Source organism: Pundamilia nyererei, unplaced genomic scaffold (genome assembly GCF_000239375.1).
Source record: "Pundamilia nyererei isolate P.nyererei 1_Seehausen unplaced genomic scaffold, PunNye1.0 scaffold00026, whole genome shotgun sequence".
Classification (NCBI taxonomy): domain Eukaryota; kingdom Metazoa; phylum Chordata; class Actinopteri; order Cichliformes; family Cichlidae; genus Pundamilia; species Pundamilia nyererei.
Genome location: NW_005187427.1, coordinates 4066875 through 4084975, shown reverse-complemented (window position 1 = coordinate 4084975; position 18101 = coordinate 4066875). Strand labels below are relative to the sequence as shown.

Genomic DNA, 18101 nt, shown 5'->3' with positions numbered 1-18101 from the left:
TTTTTGTCCCAGTTTTACCTTTTCTTTATCATGAAAACATTTTTAGATTCACAACCCTCTCTTTCCGTGTCTCTCCTGCTGTCACCAGCTTAACCTGCCAGCGTGGTGTTTGCTGTGATTGCATAATACTCTGAGACACAGCAGCATTAACTGTAATGTAATTGAATTGAGCAGAATACAGTAGAATTGTTGCTCAGAGTGCTGTACGGTCTGTTGAGCGCAATTTACTTTTATGGCAAAACAAAATTTAATGAGTCAGGCAGTGAATTTTAATCCTCCCACTGCTCTTTTCCTGTGCTGTCCTTTCATCACACAGATGTGGAACATGGACATGTGTGTCTGGGAGAAGTTAAAGAAAGGCCTTTTTCATTAAAATGGATTTGACTAGTTTCATAAGGATGACAGAGGTGTAATCTCACAAAGACCCCAGAGTGCACTGTTCTCTCTCCAGCAGTGTGTGTATCTTTGCTATTCTGCATGTATGTTGAGATTTGACATCATTCAGAGCTTTATTGACATATGCAAAAAGATTAAGTCAGAAAATGCAATGCAATGGTTTGCTGCCATCCAGGATTAGAAATGGAAAAAGTAAATATATAGGAAAGGGAAGGTAGTCAGGACTGAGGGAGATTGCACTACCTGAAGGCAACATTGTAGACATAGAGGACAGAACTTGGAATCCCACAGGCAAATGGGAAACATGAAGAGCTCGCTAGAAAAGCTGCAACCACCAAATACCTGCAGAGACTAAGACAAATCCTGTGGAGTCAGTCGAATGGGAAGAACAACCATCAACACCTACGCCCTGCTGCCCGTTAGATATCCTGTTGGGATAATCAGCTGATCAAAGGAGGAGATAGAAGCCACTGATATCAAGGCAAGAAAGCTGCTTTCCATGCATGGAAGTCCAGCACCCTGAGACTGTATGCTAAGTGGAAGGAAGTAGTTGGAGGACTAGTGATTGTCAGAACCACTATTATCAGGAAGATGACCACGACTGACCACTTGCTTAGTCAATACCACAGGCAGCAGAAATCTGAGAAAGAAGAGGAACCATCATGGAAGGACAGGTCCTTGCATGGCATGGACCACCTTTACATAGAAGAAGTGGCTGATATTGGGAAATCCTACCAGTAGCTAGATTGAAAGACAGCACAGAGGCATTAATCATGGCAGCAGAGGAACAAGCTCTGAGCACAAGATCCATAGAGGCTGCGGTCTACTACACCAGTCAAGACTCCGGATACAGGCTGTGTAAAGATGCCCCTGAGACAATCCAGCACATAACAGCGGGTGCAAGATGCTAGCAGGCAGGGCATACATGAAACGCCATAACCAAGTGGCCGGCATAGTATAGAGGAACATCTGTGCTGAGTATAACCTGGAAGTCCCGAGGTCAAAATGTGAGACCCCCTCCAGGATGATTGAGAATGACTGAGCTAAGATGCTGCGGGACTTCCAGATAAACTGGTGATGGCTAACCATTGATAATGGACATGGACATAGTAATGGTGGACAGACAGAAGAAGACAGATGATAGATGTTGTCTATGTGCCTTGCAATAATTATGGTTGTAAGTCAGGCTGATCTCCCTTGCAGACTAAGAGGCTTCTGAAGACATTGGGTACAAAGTCAATCTCTTCATGTTTTGTGAACATTCAATCAAGTGTGTATGCTGGTGTGTCTGTTCTATTACTGTAAATGTTTTTATTCATGTTTTCTGACTTACTGATCCAACAGGATTGGTTGCCATAGTGTTTGTGCACCATTTAACAAGAGTGTCATCTGAAGGCCACACTGACGTTTTTGTTTTTTTGAGCGGTTGATGTTGGAAAGTAATTGTTGCCTTGTAGAACTGATTGCTTTCATCTTAACTCATGAGGCAAAACTGAGAAACTGTTTTCAAATTCATTAAGATTCATTGTTTTGCCATCCCTGTAACAACATGCTTGGCTGAAAAAGGCGTTTAAAACCTTGTCATTTTGAGGCTGTGGAGCAACTGGCTCAAAAAGATAACAAGTAACATGCTTTTTCATCCTTGCCTCTCTTCTTTTCTCTGCCAGCAGTTCAGTACCAGTCGAGCCTCTATGGAGGAAACAGCAGCAGCAGCTCTCCCGTCTCCAGCCGTGGAAATTCACCCATCGTGTGTGAGCGCTGTGGGGAGGTTTGTCGTGGGGAGGTGGTGCGTGTGAAGAACACACACTTTCACGTTAACTGCTTCACTTGCAAAGGTAAAAGAAAAAAAACTAATAAACCCACACACAAACATGCTTTATGTATGTATTTATTTGTTTGTTTTTTACATTACACACACATAAAAAACTCATTAAGTGTGCACCACAGTTATATCTGCTTCCGTACTCCACTCTTAGCCTTACATACAAAGGTTTAAATTCATTTGTTTTTCAGTCTTGGTCTAATGCATTTCATCCGCATCAATTTACATAGTTAAATATTAAATAATTACTCAGACAAGAAGGAACCAAGGCAGTTGAATAATTGCTAGCTTCTTCTTGCTCACTGAAATGGAGGCTGAACCACAACTTCGGCGGGAACAGCCAGAAAAAATTAGAGACACCAATTTGGAAAATAGTTCTGTCTCCAGAGACAAAAATTATGTTGATGTAGGAAATATCATTTAGCACAGTGGAAAGATCGTTGGTCATTCAAACATATAAGGCATTGTACTTCTGTCCAGATTTTCTGGCCACATAACATGCATAATATCATATTTTAAATCACCCAGATGCACATGTAAAGAAAACCTAAGAAATGTGTTTTTGTTTTTTATTTTATTGTCCTCTTATAGAATTTGATTCTTGCAAAATGTTTCAGAAAAAAATGGTCTAATGATAACGTCTACAAATGAACAAGGTTAATTAGTCACCTGACTGAGCATTCCTGAGAGTTCAGTCTCTCGGGGATGCTCGAAAAAGCACCAAAGTAAGAAAAAAAAGACAGAATGACTGATTGAATGACTGTGATCTTCAGGCCCTCAGGAGACACTGAAATAAACAGTTTGTAGCTGCAGCCATTAATGGAAAACTCCACCATGCAAAGAATCACATATCAACAAGTTCCAGAAGTGCCGATTTAAGGAGCGCTGCATCAATGCCATGCATAAAGTAAAATAAATAAAGGATTTCTAATTTACCCTAGCGGAAAATTAAATTATATCGATGTTAAGGAAGCGGCTTTTTTGGAAAATACGCTTACCACGCTTGCTTGCAGAGATAAAGCTTAGCTTTGCCTATTAGTTTCGCATAGCACAAAGACACAGTCTGGGTGAAACAGGTAGCATGGGTATGAATATTGCTGTTCTCCAAAAGAAAAACTGACCCTCTTGCAACTAAGGTTAGCAGTAAGGTAGTAACACATAGGCAAAAAATTGTATAAAGTGAGCAAATCTCCAAAAATAAATCCTAGCTGTAAGCAGTGGATGCAGGTGTAAAGAAGCAGAGGAAAGATTTAATCATTTAGATTTAGTGTGAGGCCCTGTTTTTAGTAACACAGCTATACGCTGTTTTAAAAACATGTTTATGCATGACTGTGTGCATTTGTGCATGTAGTTGTGCGTGCAAACCCAGAACTATATATGTCACTTGATGTCTCTGCATGGTTGAGCTCCACCGGCGAGCAGGTGGGACAGAAGGCACTAACACAGCTTTGCAGTCAGCAGCTAGCTTAGCAGTGCAGTCAGCAGGTTTTCAGCCCCTAGTCAGACTCCAACCAGCTAACCTCCTTTCACGGGCCGGGACCTACACAGTCCCAAAGCATACTGCAAGACAACACAGTTTTCTCTGTTTGATCTGACAGAAGCATCGCATCAATGCACTCAGTCACAAAGCACAGAAGAAGAGGATTTTCTATTTTTTTTTTCTTTTCTTTCATGGAACGCCATGTTTTATCTCACGCACCATTACTTACAGATGCAGATCTTAAAATAGCCTGAGGTGAAATGACTCTTTTGGTTGTTTGGATGAATAATTGATTATCTGCTCGATTGAAGCACTCACTCCTCCTGACGGGACATAAGCCAGATGTACTGACAGAAGTGTCCCGTTTGATATTAAAGTTCATATTATTATGGACAATTGATCTTGCAGAGTAAGCTTAATGACTTTTAGCTAATGGCACAGTCCATTAGTACTTCATCAGCAGAGGAGACGTCAGCTGATGGAGCAGACAAGAATCAAAACGTCAGCTTTTAGTACACAGATGTCTGGTTTTTCCACTCTTCTGCTTGTTATCTTCTTCTTGCTTCTGCTCTCCCGTGCTGTCGCTCTCTCGTCCCACCTTCTTTGTTTTTTAGATGTGAATGTCAGTGAGTTACAATGCATCTTTGGTAAACAGCTTGCCTGTTAACGTGACTATTCAGGAAAGAACAGGGGTATTTTTAGGGAACAAAGACATTAGAGTGAGACGGATGAGGTAGCTACACTCTATTTTAGAGTGACTCCAATTGTTTTTTAATGTGTTGTGAAGTGACTAGTGGTGATGGTGGTATGCAATGAAATCAAGATCTTGGGCCTTTTTAATGACATATAAATTAAACGTATTGAAAACCTGGAACTATTTAATGACAGTTAATTATACGTTTTCATTGAGTCAGAGAATAGAAATCTAGATCAGACTGGCAGTATAAGAAGTCTGTGATGTGATGCATGAAGAAAAGACCGTGCACGGTTTTTCTGACACTTTTAGTCGTGAAAATATTAACCAGTTTGTTTTATTGAAATGTCTCAACAAGTATTCAGTCAATTTTTGTGTAATTTGGTGACTTAGCAGCAATAACATCAAGGTATATGTTTTCTAGGACTTTATCAGTCTCTTACATGGTTGTGGAAGAATTTTGGACCACTTTTTCTACAAAGTTATTTTAGTTCATCGAGGTTTACAGGCATTCATTTATGTACAGCTCTCTTCAAGTCCCACCACAGGATATCATTTACCAACACCCAATTATTTTCTTTTTCTGAGATTCTGTTGTAGATTTGCTACTGTGCTTGAGATCATTCTCATTTTGTATGGCCCAGTTTGGACCACGCTTTATCTGTTGGACAGATGTCCTCATATTTGACTCTAGAATACTTTGGTACATGGTCGACTCAGTGACTGCAGGGTGTCCAGGTACGGTGGCTGTAAAACAAGCCCTACATCCTTATTCATCCACCGTTTGTGCTGATATACTGTGTTCTCTGTGCATTATGGGCAAACATCTCCACGTTGGTCTCATTTGTCCAGTGGCCACTGGATGCAACTTAACCTAAGCTGTGCTGCCATGTTCTTTTTAGAGAGAAGAGGCTTCCTTCTGGTAACCCTTCCAAAAAAGACATAATTTCTCAGTTTTTTCTGATTGTACTATCATAAAATGTACCATTTGGTATGCTAACTGAGACCTGTAGAGTCTGTAGCTCTTGGGTTTTTTCAGTTTTTCTAGCCATTGCACGGTCTGATCTTGGCATAAATTTGATGGAAACTCCACTCCTGGGAACACCAGGGCACTGTGTTAACACACCTGAATGCTACAGAACAGCAAACATCTGCTGTTATAGAGAGAGTCGTACCTGCTATGATCAGTTAATGAAGTGCATCTCATTAGCCGCACCTTCTGCTACTTACCCTCTTAATTCCTATGGAAGCAGTAAAGATGTACTTTTTAGAGGACTGGTCAGAGCGTTGTATGTAACACTCTGTCCAGTATTTAACCTATTTTTATAAAATTAAGCTCACTACCGTGCAGAAGTAACTTCATCCCATGTGCAATTTAGAGCTGAAAGTTGTACCAAAAAATGGCCTTGTACACATTCTAATATACTTGTCATCAATGTGAATTTTCATAAAGCAGATAAAAAAATGTGGCTGCACATAATGATTTCTCTGAAAATCTCTCATACAGCATTTCATTTAAAATCTGACTGACAAATGTTGACTATTCACAACCTCAGCGTCAAACAATACTGCCAAAATCCATGCTGTAGCACATAATTCTGCCTTTGTACAGTTAGACCACAGACTGATTAGACTCGTGCTTTTCCCTTTTCCCCTCATCAGTTTCTCTTTGATCCTTCTGTCCCGATCACACACTCATGCAAATCCAGACGCGCTACAGAAAAGGAAATCCATCTTAAATTGATGATGCTAATAGATGAGGGAAGACAGTGACGGGATGGCAGATGTGTGCTGGATGGACAGATCAATAGCCTCATTGATACCTCCCTAGAGTCCCCCCGCATCTTTCTCTACGTCCTCATCCCTTCACTTTGCTGTCTGCTTTCCTTTCTCCTCACATATGATGCTCTTTCTCTATTCAGCTTCCTCTAATCTCTCCCTCGACTCCCATCTTGCCCTTCTTCGTCTTCCTCTGTCTTGTCTGAGCCTTGTGTCTGAAATAATCCTCTCTCCTCGACATCTCTGCTTTTTCAGGCAAGAAAACTTCCCCATCTACATCATCTAAAACCTTCCAGCATCTCTTTTCTGGTAAATCTATTCGAACGCTGGCAATAAGGAAAAGTGCTCGGAATTTTCCTTTGTATTGAAACAAGACAAGACAAGGCTTGTAATGTCTTCCCTCAAAGGCGGTGAAATATCGGCACGCACTAATTTATTTTGATAGATCATCCAGCTGCAGGTGCTTTGCCTTCTCAAATGAATTTAAAACAGACTCCTATGATTCTAGTGAAGCTTGCTGCCAAGGCTGACCCACTTTAAGATAAAACAAGTTTGTGTTTCACAAGTGAAACATACCAGGAGCAAGAGTCTGTGTATTTTATCACCATTAGTGTGTGCTCAGCCATACACAGTCATGGATGGCCTGGCTCTTTCTTCAGAACAGACTTCAAGGGCAAACTGTAAAGCATTAATCGCTGTATCAGCTCTGCTTTGCAGCACTTTTTTGTGGTTTTGAATGAACATTTGCTGACGTCCTTGTGTGTTTCCATACATGCTTGTATTCTGTGTTTGTACGTGTAACTGAAAGCCAAATCACAAAGATGAGACAGTCCACACCACACCTCCAGGAGTTCCTTTTGTTTCGCATCTTCATTATATCTGTTATTATTAAATCTTATTCATTTTTCTTCTTTGAATCTTTCCTTCATTCACTCAATGCTTTACTTCAGGCTTCAAATAAAGAAATCATTACTTGCAGTCTTTCTGCCAATATCGCGTGTTTGTGGATAAATGCATTCACACCTGAAGCACTTCAGTCTAATAGGCTTTAAATCACTATTAACAGCTGTAAAAAGAAAAAGTACTTGGATACTTGAGTGCCTCTGACAAAGTGCAGCTGAACCTGTCACTTAAAGGGAGAATAAATAGAAGGCTGGGGAACAATTAAATCGATGAAGCAGGGCGGGAAAAAAGGGAATACAGTTTACGAAGCAAATTTATTTAATGGTTGATATTTAATTTATTTATCTGTGCTTTGGGAATAGTTTTCATTGTTTTCTTGAATAGCCCAGTCTCACGGCAGTTTTTGAAACAATCATAAAAAATACATTTTTTCATGTTTATGGGCACAAAGCAGGTAGGTGTGACCACCGCAATCAGGAAAACAAGTTTTGAAAGACGTGTCGTATTTTAACCCAAGCCGTGAAACTTTTTAAGCCTAAACACTTTTAACTGACAGTACTTTTAATGCCTAACCTTAACCAAGATACATATTGATAATGAAAAAACTGTGATATGTATGTAAGGTTAAGATGACTTACACCTCCAGCACCCCTCCTCCAACCTCCAAATTTTTTTCCTCAACTTTCCATAAGTACATATTCAATTCAATTCAATTCAATTTTATTTATAAAGCGCCAAATCACAACATAAGTCGCCTCAAGGCGCTTCATAGATACAGAGAAAAACCCAACAATCATATGACCACCTATGAGCAAGCACTTTGGCAACAGTGGGAAGGAAAAACTCCCTTTTAACAGGAAGAAACCTCCGGCAGAACCAGGCTCAGGGAGGGGCGGCCATCTGCTGCGACCGGTTGGGGTGAGAGAAGGAAGACAGGATAAAGACATGCTGTGGAAGAGAGACAGAGGTTAATAACAGATATGATTAGATGCAGAGAGGTCTGTTAATACATAGTGAGTGAGAAAGGTGACTGGAAAGGAAAAACTCAATGCATCATGGGAATCCCCCGGCAGCCTATGTCTATTGCAGCATAACTAAGGGAGGATTCAGGGTCACCTGGTCCAGCCCTAACTATATGCTTTAGCAAAAAGGAAAGTTTTAAGCCTAATCTTGAAAGTAGAGATAGTGTCTGTCTCCCGAATCCAAACTGGAAGCTGGTTCGTACATATCAGAGTGGACTCATGGAAAATCATGTCCTGGGCCTTAGGAGTTGTGTTGAAGATAAATAGATTACTTCTTGATATTTATAGACTGTTCTGCAGGCCTTGTGATTACAGGACAATTTTATAACCTCAATAGTGCCTTAATTTCATTGCTTTGCAAATCACAAATTAGGGTTATTAGTGAGACTTTGTTAGAGAAATTAGATTTCTATTGATTGTTATTTATGTCAAGTGAGAAGTCGTGCAAGTTAAAGTGGTTTCAAAAACTGCTCTCTACACATGGATTGAACTGCAGATGAATGAGCTAATTAAACAGAATTTATTCAAACCCCTCTCACTTCACTTGCTTTTCTTATTAAGAAACCAAAGTAATTAGTTAATGTGAAATATATTCATCTGTACCCATTTAAGCTTCTTGTTATTAAACTACTTGATTTCCTGTTTAATTAAAGGAATAAAAGACAAATGTGAGGCAACTTTGAAAAAGCAGGCATGATGCAGACTGAGATCCCCAGTTTTGCACAAAATATAATATAAAAGCAACTTTTACACAGCTGAATAAATGTCAAGCAGATAACTGGTTATCAGAAATGTGAGATGCTGGAGAATATACTCCGGTGTCCTGTTATATTTTAGATAGCAAGGAGTTTATTAAACTTCACCGAAACAATCTGCAAATTTCATTTAAATTCAATAAACTATCATCTTGTCTTTATTTTCAGTTAGCGCATACCTTAAACACTTCAAGCTGTAAGCTAATGATAGTTATATAAGAGCAGATGCATGCTGGTGCAATAAGCTGTAAGTTTTACGTCCAATGGATGCACGATCTGATTAGTTGACTAATCGCAAAAATAATCGGTGACTAGTCGACTATCAAAATAATCGTTTGTGGCTTACACTGCATATAGGACTCTCTGATATGTCAGGTTTTATTTAGCTCCTGGAGGAACTGGTTAATGCTGATTCAACACACAGAGCAGTCTAAATATTAAAAAAACAAAACAAAACAAAAAAACCCTCCTTCAGTTTGGGACAGCAGGTGAGGGTCACGGAGTGTCAGGGGTAAGGTCACATTGTCCTAAGGTCTTGTTTGACAGGGTATGGATAGAAGTGCCTGACAAGTCTCTGACCTATATGAACATTAAGGCTCAGTCAGCAAGTTCAAGTAGCAGTGGGAAGATTTGCTCCAACTGTCCACGAAAGAGTAAAATGTCATGTGACAGAGGGAGAATAATGGATGGTAGCAGGCCGGCACATGCTCATTTATATTCTGGGAGTTCACTGCTGTGACATTTTCGTCTTCTATTATAATTACACTGTAAATGTGTCAAATGAATTTTTTAGTTCAATGGAATTATTTGTGGTCAGGCATGCCCTTGTATTTTAAAAGACTACATATAGGGATGGGCCTTTTGTGGCAGTATCTGCGTACATTTTAAAGAAATGACTGCAAAGGAAAAAAAAGTTTTTATAAGATATGGTGAGCAACTGGATGATGTATCAGCCCTCCTTCCAGGTCTTGGGTCCTACTGTGTTCATTAAAGCCGTTGTCTTTTTAACGTGCTTTAATGCTTTGTATCTTCTTTTATGTGATGTAAACAAGCCCCTAAAAATAATCAGTGGTCAATGTCAGGCTCTCTGGCTTTTTATTAGCACTAGCATGCTAATAAAATGTGCAGCACTATGTACAGCAGGTCTTTTAGCCCAGTTTTAAAACCTTTACAATGTAACTGTAGCCCAACGGCTCATGGTTCACCAGACTCAAAATATTTGAATGCTTCAGAAAACAATCATTTAAAGCTAACTAATATTTGAATGGGCACATGAAGCCTAGTCTGTTTAACTTTCCTAAAAGTCCTCTTTACATGGATTGGACCTGAAGTGGGTTTATATCAGTTTCACAAAAAAATAGCAAAGCATTGTGTAAAGATATGCCAGCAGCTGATATGTGCATAACATGCAAATATTAAACTGGATAAGCGTATTTCCTATCTTAGTTTAGTTTGTTACTAAGCTAACAATTGCTAGTTATCACTGAACACAAAGCTGACACTATAACGATAAGTTTGTGTTTTAGTCATAAACCAAAGCAGTGGCTGAATGTGAGTATCATCAAAGGAGAATTGGTTAACTACCAGGTTCAAATAGTTCGACAATAAATACCTGTGCAATACTCTACAATCACGCCTCGCCGGCTTAAAAGTCTGGATTTTGAGTTAAGGTTGTTGTTTTGTTGAGCTGGCAGCGGGAGAGCTGCAGCTGTGCGTGTCCAGCAACCGTCATTAGTGAAATACAAATGATCAAAATGCCACTAGGTCTGTCGTGGATATTGTTGAAATGATATTTCAGTCTGGACCAGCAGTGGGATTACACCTACTAACTGACTGCTTTTGCCATCCCTAGTAAGATAAAACTAATAAAAAGGTTTAAATATGTTTAAATTCACCAGTGAAAATTAAAATGACATAAATATTTGTTTAATGCTCTCTGGTGATCTTGATTATTTGAAAAATAAATATGAAAGGATATCAGCCTGTATAAAATTCATGCATTGATTTTTGTCAGCGAGAACAGCTTTTGGAAACTGGCCTACGATTTGAAATCCAAAAATAACAGAGAGGCCTCTGGAGAGGCCAAGTCTTAACAGCTCCCACTCTTCCCTGTTTCCTCTATATCTTAATAGCTTTCCATTGAGACAGTGATGAATGTGTGAACGTTATCTGCATGGTGAGAAATAATGGGATGTGTATTTGAGGCTGGTTGTGTGGCTGGCAGAGTTGGACCCAAACGCAGGACTGGGAAACACAAAGGAGAAAACTAAAAAGTGGCTTTATTAACTAAAACAAAGTACAAAACAACATGAGGAAAATCAAACTTTCAACTTAACTGGGAAAACGTGCTGCAGAAGACACAACCATGATGGATGATGTAAAAGAGAGCAAAGGGAGATTCAGACAATATAGATGCACCAGGTAATGAGGGAAATGGGAAACACCAGGGAACACAGCTGAACACAATCACAGTAACGAGACAAGGGGTGCCAAAACCAAACACAACACACAGGAGACGAGGGAGCATTAAAATAAAAAAAGAAGTAATAAACACTAATGCCAGGAGCCCAGGACTAAGACGTCAACTTGACACAGTGACTGGAGATAAACAAACATGGCAACATGACTGACTGGGGAGACACAAAGGGAACATAAAAGATGATAACTAAAGATTACATAACCTAATGAGGAACAGAGACTGGAAACAAAAGGAAACCAACATAAAAAAAAATAAACCTCGAACCACAATAATCGATATTAAAACTCAGAGGCACCAGGAATATAGAACATGAACAAAGGACTCAAACACAAAACTCATTTTAACCTAGAATGAACCTAAAGACCTACAGAAGTGCAGAACTATAATACAAAAATGATCAAAAATGAGAAAAATCCCAAAACATCCTAAAATCTCAAAACCATGACAGGTTGACTTGCTTGGCTTGACAATATTTACCTTTTATATGTCACATAAAAATGGCCTTTTGTTTTGACATGGAGTATGTGAGTACAATGAGTGCGAGAATGAGTGCTTCAGTAACTGTAACTCTTCCTCTGTGAACTGCTTTAGTCTCAGCCCGACTGATAAAGGTCAGGCTGGCATTTCAAAGTTGTACAACAGCCGCTTTGCCAGAGGAGAAAAGAACCACCCACCCCCACCCAAAGAACGCTTAATACAGTATTGTTATCTTTTTTCCTACACTACAAAAGTTTACTTCAGAATCTTCAGGCTAACTAAATAATAAGTAACGAAATACTTAGTACATAAGACAGACTGTTAGCCTTCACTGTGAAGAGTTACAAAAAAGTCTATCACAGTGTGAGCTTTGTGCTTTAATTCGGGTCAGAGAGAAATTAGAATGAACTGTAAAAGTCATCAGTTTAAATGCAGCAGTCAGTGTGTTGTCTTTACTTTGGGATCCTATTTGTCAGACACTTCATTTAAAATATTGTCATTTATTTCTAAAGCACTGAATGGATAAGGATTGAATAAACTTCTCATAGTTCTCTGTAGTGTTTACTCTTATTCCACTCTTTTTTATGGTCAGCAGTCCACAAATGATGACGGGCATTATTGTAATAAAATGTATATTGAACAGCAATACCATATAAATCTAACTTTTAAGGTGTTATAAGGTAATTGTAAAGCGAGTTGGATCCTTTTCAAAACCCTTTAAATATATTTAAATGAAAATTCCTCCGTTTGGCTGTAGGCTCATATTGTTACTTAATGTTGCTTTACCATATTTATGATGTCTTCAGCTTTCCTATACAGTTCTATACATCTCTCTCACTCCTTCTCTCTATCTGTCTGAGCCTCTTAACACACTGGCTCAGATTAAATCCACTCACTGTTGGGTTTAGAGCCATTAGCTTAATTAGAGACTAGACGTTCAATTCACTGTCAGATATCTTGATCCGTTGGCTGCCTTTCAGTCGTCTAACCTAAAGTACGTAAAGGTTTCATCATACTGCCTCTGTGGATAATGCAGCGTATCCTGGGCAAGTCCGTTACAAATTATCTGTCAGTGACAGACGTGCAGAGGTGAAAGCATAGCAGTAATTTGATTCTTTTTAGATACTTTCATGGGAAAATATCTTTACACTGGTTCCACTACATAAGAATTTTTGGTTAATATAAGCCATTGGCTGACACATATTGTAATAAATACTATAAAGCACAACTGATGGCAGATGAGGGACTCAGCTCCCTCCAGCTGGAGCAAATAGCTGTTCAGTTCCTTTTAAAACACCTGATCAACCAGCTGAGCAGAGGCCGCCTAACCTTCACACACAGTCGGACTAGACGCAGTCACTTGGCTGAAGGACTTTGTATTAGCTAAATGAAAGCCGTAGATCATACTGCCAGTATATCTCGCAAACACTGTGTCTATCTGTGTGCCCTTTTTTTTTGCTGGATATGCACTTATCACACAGCTCTGCCTCCACATAAATGTATTTAAAGTTGTGATTTGTAATTGGACACATGCAGATAGAGACAAAATTCCATATATAGTATATAAAACACAACACGTGCAAGTTAAAAGCAATACAAATTAGGATCAGGGTTCTGTAGATGCTGTACCGTCTGTTGCAGGACTTCTTGTTCTTCTTGTCCCTGAAGATAGTTCTGTGTGTTTCCTACTCAGTGTTTGGAGTCGCTGTTCTCCATGCACAATGTGAGGCCAGTCAGAAGCCTCCCTAATGGTATTACATAATCGGTGAGACTCCAAACATTTGAAGTGGCTGAAACTTTATTGCACCTTCATTTGGATGGACAAGCATAACATACTGTATGAGTTAAGACACGATGGTCGCTGGTCTAATCCCTAAAAGCAGATTAGAGTATTAACCCTTCTGAGCTCAGAAAGGACAACAGCTCGTACTGTACTAATCTACACCCACAAACAGTACACGCGCGCGCACACACACACACACACACACACACATGCACGCACTCACACAGAATATTAATTGTGACTTTAAATCAGCCGGTGAAACCTTTATGTGGATAAGTGGATTAATACTGTTGATTGTGTCAAAGAAGGCTGTCAATTAAAGTTTCTTAATTACTTCAGCAGCTTGTGGAACATCATACATACTGATCACATACATATTTGACCAACTCGACACCCTGTTCTTTTATTGGTCATGACAGTTTGCCCTCAATAACATGACTACCATGAGCAACCTTGCCACATTGTAACTATACATCCTTTTTTTTGCTTCTATTTATGAGAAATGAAGTTCTGTGTCTCTGTTTAGTGTGCGGCTGTGACTTGGTGCATGCGGGTTTCTTCCACCATTCTGGTGAGTACATCTGTACAAAGGACTACCAGCGGCTCTATGGGACCCAGTGTGACAGCTGTAACCAGTACATCACCGGAGAGGTGGTGTCTGCCCTGGGGAGAACGTACCACCCAGACTGCTTTGTCTGCAGCATCTGCAAGTAAAGAATGAGTGTTTCTTCATGTAGACCTAAATGTTGGCAGGCAGATAGTCAAACAGACAGACTGATTGAGTCAGGCAGTCAAAGTAATAAAAAGTTATTTGGACTCGCATTCATCTTGTAAATCTATACTTGGTAGTAGTCTGTCTGAGATCAGTAATAAATTCAGACGAAGGGATCAGACAAAAAAAAAAAAAGAAAGAATAAAATCCACAGTTTAATAATCACAGTGGGGATTGAAGACCGGTCAGGACAGGTTGTCTGATGACTTACTCGAGTGGCAAGGTTCAGTGTTCTGGTGCTCCTGGTGTCAGCAGATTTATGGATCATGACATAAAAGTATTATTTAACCAGGGGGATTATCTTACTCTAACCTTAAAGAAGTGCTGTGATTCCATAAGTACAACTTAAACATGACGATCAACAAGTAGATATTGTGAGCAAAATGAACTACGCAGAAAATTAACAGACTTACTCTGTGTGAATGTTTTCTGTCATAACACAGAGATGCAAACCTTTCAAAAAAAAAAAAGATTGATTAAAAACATAATTGCAAGATGTTTGTGTTGAAATTCTGCTGCACATAAAAATGATCCCTGGCCTGAGTGTAGTGGTTTACATGTTTGCTTGCCAAGTGAAAAGATGCTGCTTCATTTCCGGCCGGAGGCACAGATCCCCTTTGGGGTTGTGTCATGAAGGGCATCTGGTGTAAAGCTCAGCCAAATTAAACCTGCAGAGCTGCCTGCTGTGGTGACCCCTTGTGGCAAGGCAGCATTTTTTTAAAAGTAAGACATCGTAGTTGTTTCTCACACGACTTTAGAAGAGGCCTGCTTAGATTACTGTGTACGAGTAAGCTGTGTGTTAAAATGTTCTTGGTTTCTTAAGAACAGCTCCTGTGTCTGCCTCACGGGCTCTGTGCTCGCCTCTGCTTTTACCCTGAAATATTATCCCATACCTCACTGGGTATGAAGCGTTATTCATTTTAACTGTTACGCACTGAGAATCTGACAAAGATTTCCAGAGCTGAGAGCAACATTTAATCCTCGCAACTTTGACATCAGCCTGGAGATCTCGTTTTATTCTTTGCTACATTCAAACTGCAGAAATACTCCTCTGACACTGCCGATGGTAGTTTTTGACAGTATTTATGTTATTAAAAATGTCCCAGTGTAAAAAAGAATTTGCTAAATGTTAGTTTTCAATGCTGGGAAAGACAAATTTTCATGTATAATGTAAGGGTAGCAGAAATAATGGCAAATATTGTGTGAAACTTCTGCTAAAGAAACTTGGAATTACCTGCACCAATACTACTTACGTACATCGATACTGTTCAACTTGGGAGTACAAGCAAATTGGAATTTCGTGTGTTTTCTGATTGGGTAAACTGTGAATTATCTATCACCCTATCTGCATTCTGCATGGCATTACTGAAATGGTTTTTTTATGCGTGCTTTCTCAGAAGCCCATTTCCAATTGGAGACAGAGTGACCTTCTGTGGGAAAAAGTGTGTGTGTCAGCAGTGTTCACTTTCTCTGAACAGCGACAAGCCCGTCAAGGTCCACGGACCAAGCTGTAAGAAACAAACACGCACACACACACACAAATGAAAATATACGCTCACTGACGTGTACAACACCATACACAGCAACAACATATCTCACATTTTCTTCACTAGACATAAAGGATAAGCCAACACACATTATCCAGTTCTTCAAAAGCTGTGCAGGTATTACTTTGTAATAATTATTTTTCTATGAATATTTCAAGGAAATGCATGGTGTTTTAAATAGAATATACTCAACTCAAAGGTTCATTTACTAGCCTGTAGAATATGCAAAATGTCGTGTTTGATACTCCAACAAATTAAAGAAATTGAAGAAATAAATATGTGTCCAGCTTTGAGTATTTAAGTTTGTGTGTGTAACTAAATCCCATCAAGACCCATTCATCAAACCTAACACAAGCAGAAGAAGATTCATTTTACAGCACTTTGCCAGATCATCTTTTTTTAAAAAAAAGCTATTAGCTATGGTTTTTCCCTGCCTAATGATATTTAACTGACTCATATCTTTGTGATTCATCCAGCATGTAAGACTGTTTGTTCCCCTACAAATGAACACCTAGAGTTGCACAGTCCACCTGCTGAACGCTGCAAAAACACAGCATCTTTGTAGGTGTGTAGCTGCAGGGAGATACTTCCAAACACACCCACAAACACAGAAGGTGGCCTGCTGCTTCAGGTAGTCCTGGTAGCTCCATCTGGCAGAGACAGTGTGACTGTCACGACAGGAGAGAGGGATGAGGAAGAGAGGAGGAGGAGGTAGAGAAGTGATGAGAGGTTGGCAGAGCAGAAAGGCAAGGACATAAAAGGGGAGTGATAAATGCATAAATGCTCAAAGTGTTCCTGCCTGTTCCTATCGTACATGTGTGCGTTCTCATTACCGCGCTTCCTGCTTTTCCTCTCCCCTCTCCTCCCCTCCCCTCCAGACTGTGCCGGCTGTGGTGAGGAGATCAAACAGGGTCAGTCTCTGCTGGCTTTGGAGAGACAGTGGCACGTCAGTTGTTTTAAATGCCGAACATGCGGCTGCGCCCTCACTGGAGAGTACATCAGCAAGTAGGTGGCTTGATCCTTCCTATCTCAAGTCAGTCATAGGTGTGCTTGGGCAAATATCAAACGTTTCTTCAAGCAATCCACATCAAAAGCCACTGCACAGAATCTGCCTCCTGTATCCAGACTTTTAATTCTGAAACTACCGTACTAGAAAATTGCACGTTTAAAACATTTGTCATCAAGTTGTGGAAAGGTTGAGGTTTTTTACTCATTTTCTACTATTTACTATCAAAATTAAATTGAAATGTTGCACTTGCTTTGTAAATCTTTACAGGATGAATAGTAGTGGAGTAAACTGTGAGCTTTTTGTCTTTCTCACTGTTTCTCACTGTTCAGAGATGGGATACCTTACTGTGAGACTGACTACCACAGTCAGTTTGGGATCAGGTGTGAGAGCTGTAACAGGTACATAAGTGGCAAAGTACTTGAGGTGAGTGCATTTTTCTGTTGTGTATGTGTGCTTTTGGGAATATGCGTGCATGCTTAAAGACAGCTGGGAACGACAGTGGGAATGTGCGTGTTCTGTGCTTGTCAGTGTGAGCTGGTCTATAAAAAGCTGCAAAAAAATGCAGCTGTCCCTCTTTAAATGAAGTGCTGACTGATGACGAAGCAGCTTTGGAAACCTGACAAAGCAACACTTCCCCATCTCCTTCACACTATTCATCTTTTTTTTCCCGTTTCTTATCATGCCTCTCCTCCTTCTTCACTCTGGATTGTTTTTCTGTTTCTTATCACCACTCTGTTCCCGTTTTCTCATCTGTACCATTTGCTTTTGCCATTTTGTGTCTGATTTTCCTTTCCTTTCCTTTCCTTTCCTTTCCTTTCCTTTCCTTTCCTTTCCTTTCCTTTCCTTTCCTTTCCTTTCCTTTCCTGCAGGCTGGAGGAAAACATTACCACCCCAGCTGTGCGAGATGTGCCCGCTGTCACATGATGTTCCTAGAAGGAGAAGAAATGTACCTGACAGGTAATCAGGATATTGTGTGTGTTAACTAGCAAAATAAGTTTCCCTTGTATGAAGTGGAAGAAAATTCCACTATCAACCTGAACTTGGATAAAACAAAGCTTAACATTTAATAATAATTATAACTTCTGAATATAAAAGTCTGAATATATTTGTTAGGAAATCAATTTAGTCTGAATTTATGTCTCTATAGTCACAAATGTGCTTCTGCATTTGTACAGTTAACAGG

General features: G+C 39.7%; 1 protein-coding gene across 2 annotated transcripts in view; it reads left to right on the top strand.

Moving 5' to 3' along the window:
* The window catches only part of LOC102210990 (actin-binding LIM protein 3-like), a 53739-nt gene that overhangs the window by 4429 nt on the left and 31209 nt on the right, over window positions 1–18101 (top strand). Inside the window, exons 3-8 of one of the 2 annotated variants that reach the window (XM_013909471.1) lie at window positions 2064–2231; window positions 14117–14300; window positions 15760–15872; window positions 16788–16914; window positions 17248–17341; window positions 17788–17875. In XM_013909471.1, coding sequence (XP_013764925.1) covers window positions 2064–2231; window positions 14117–14300; window positions 15760–15872; window positions 16788–16914; window positions 17248–17341; window positions 17788–17875 — 774 coding nt within the window. The remainder of the gene's footprint in view (window positions 1–2063; window positions 2232–14116; window positions 14301–15759; window positions 15873–16787; window positions 16915–17247; window positions 17342–17787; window positions 17876–18101) is intronic. The other variant, XM_013909472.1, reaches the window with a different exon arrangement.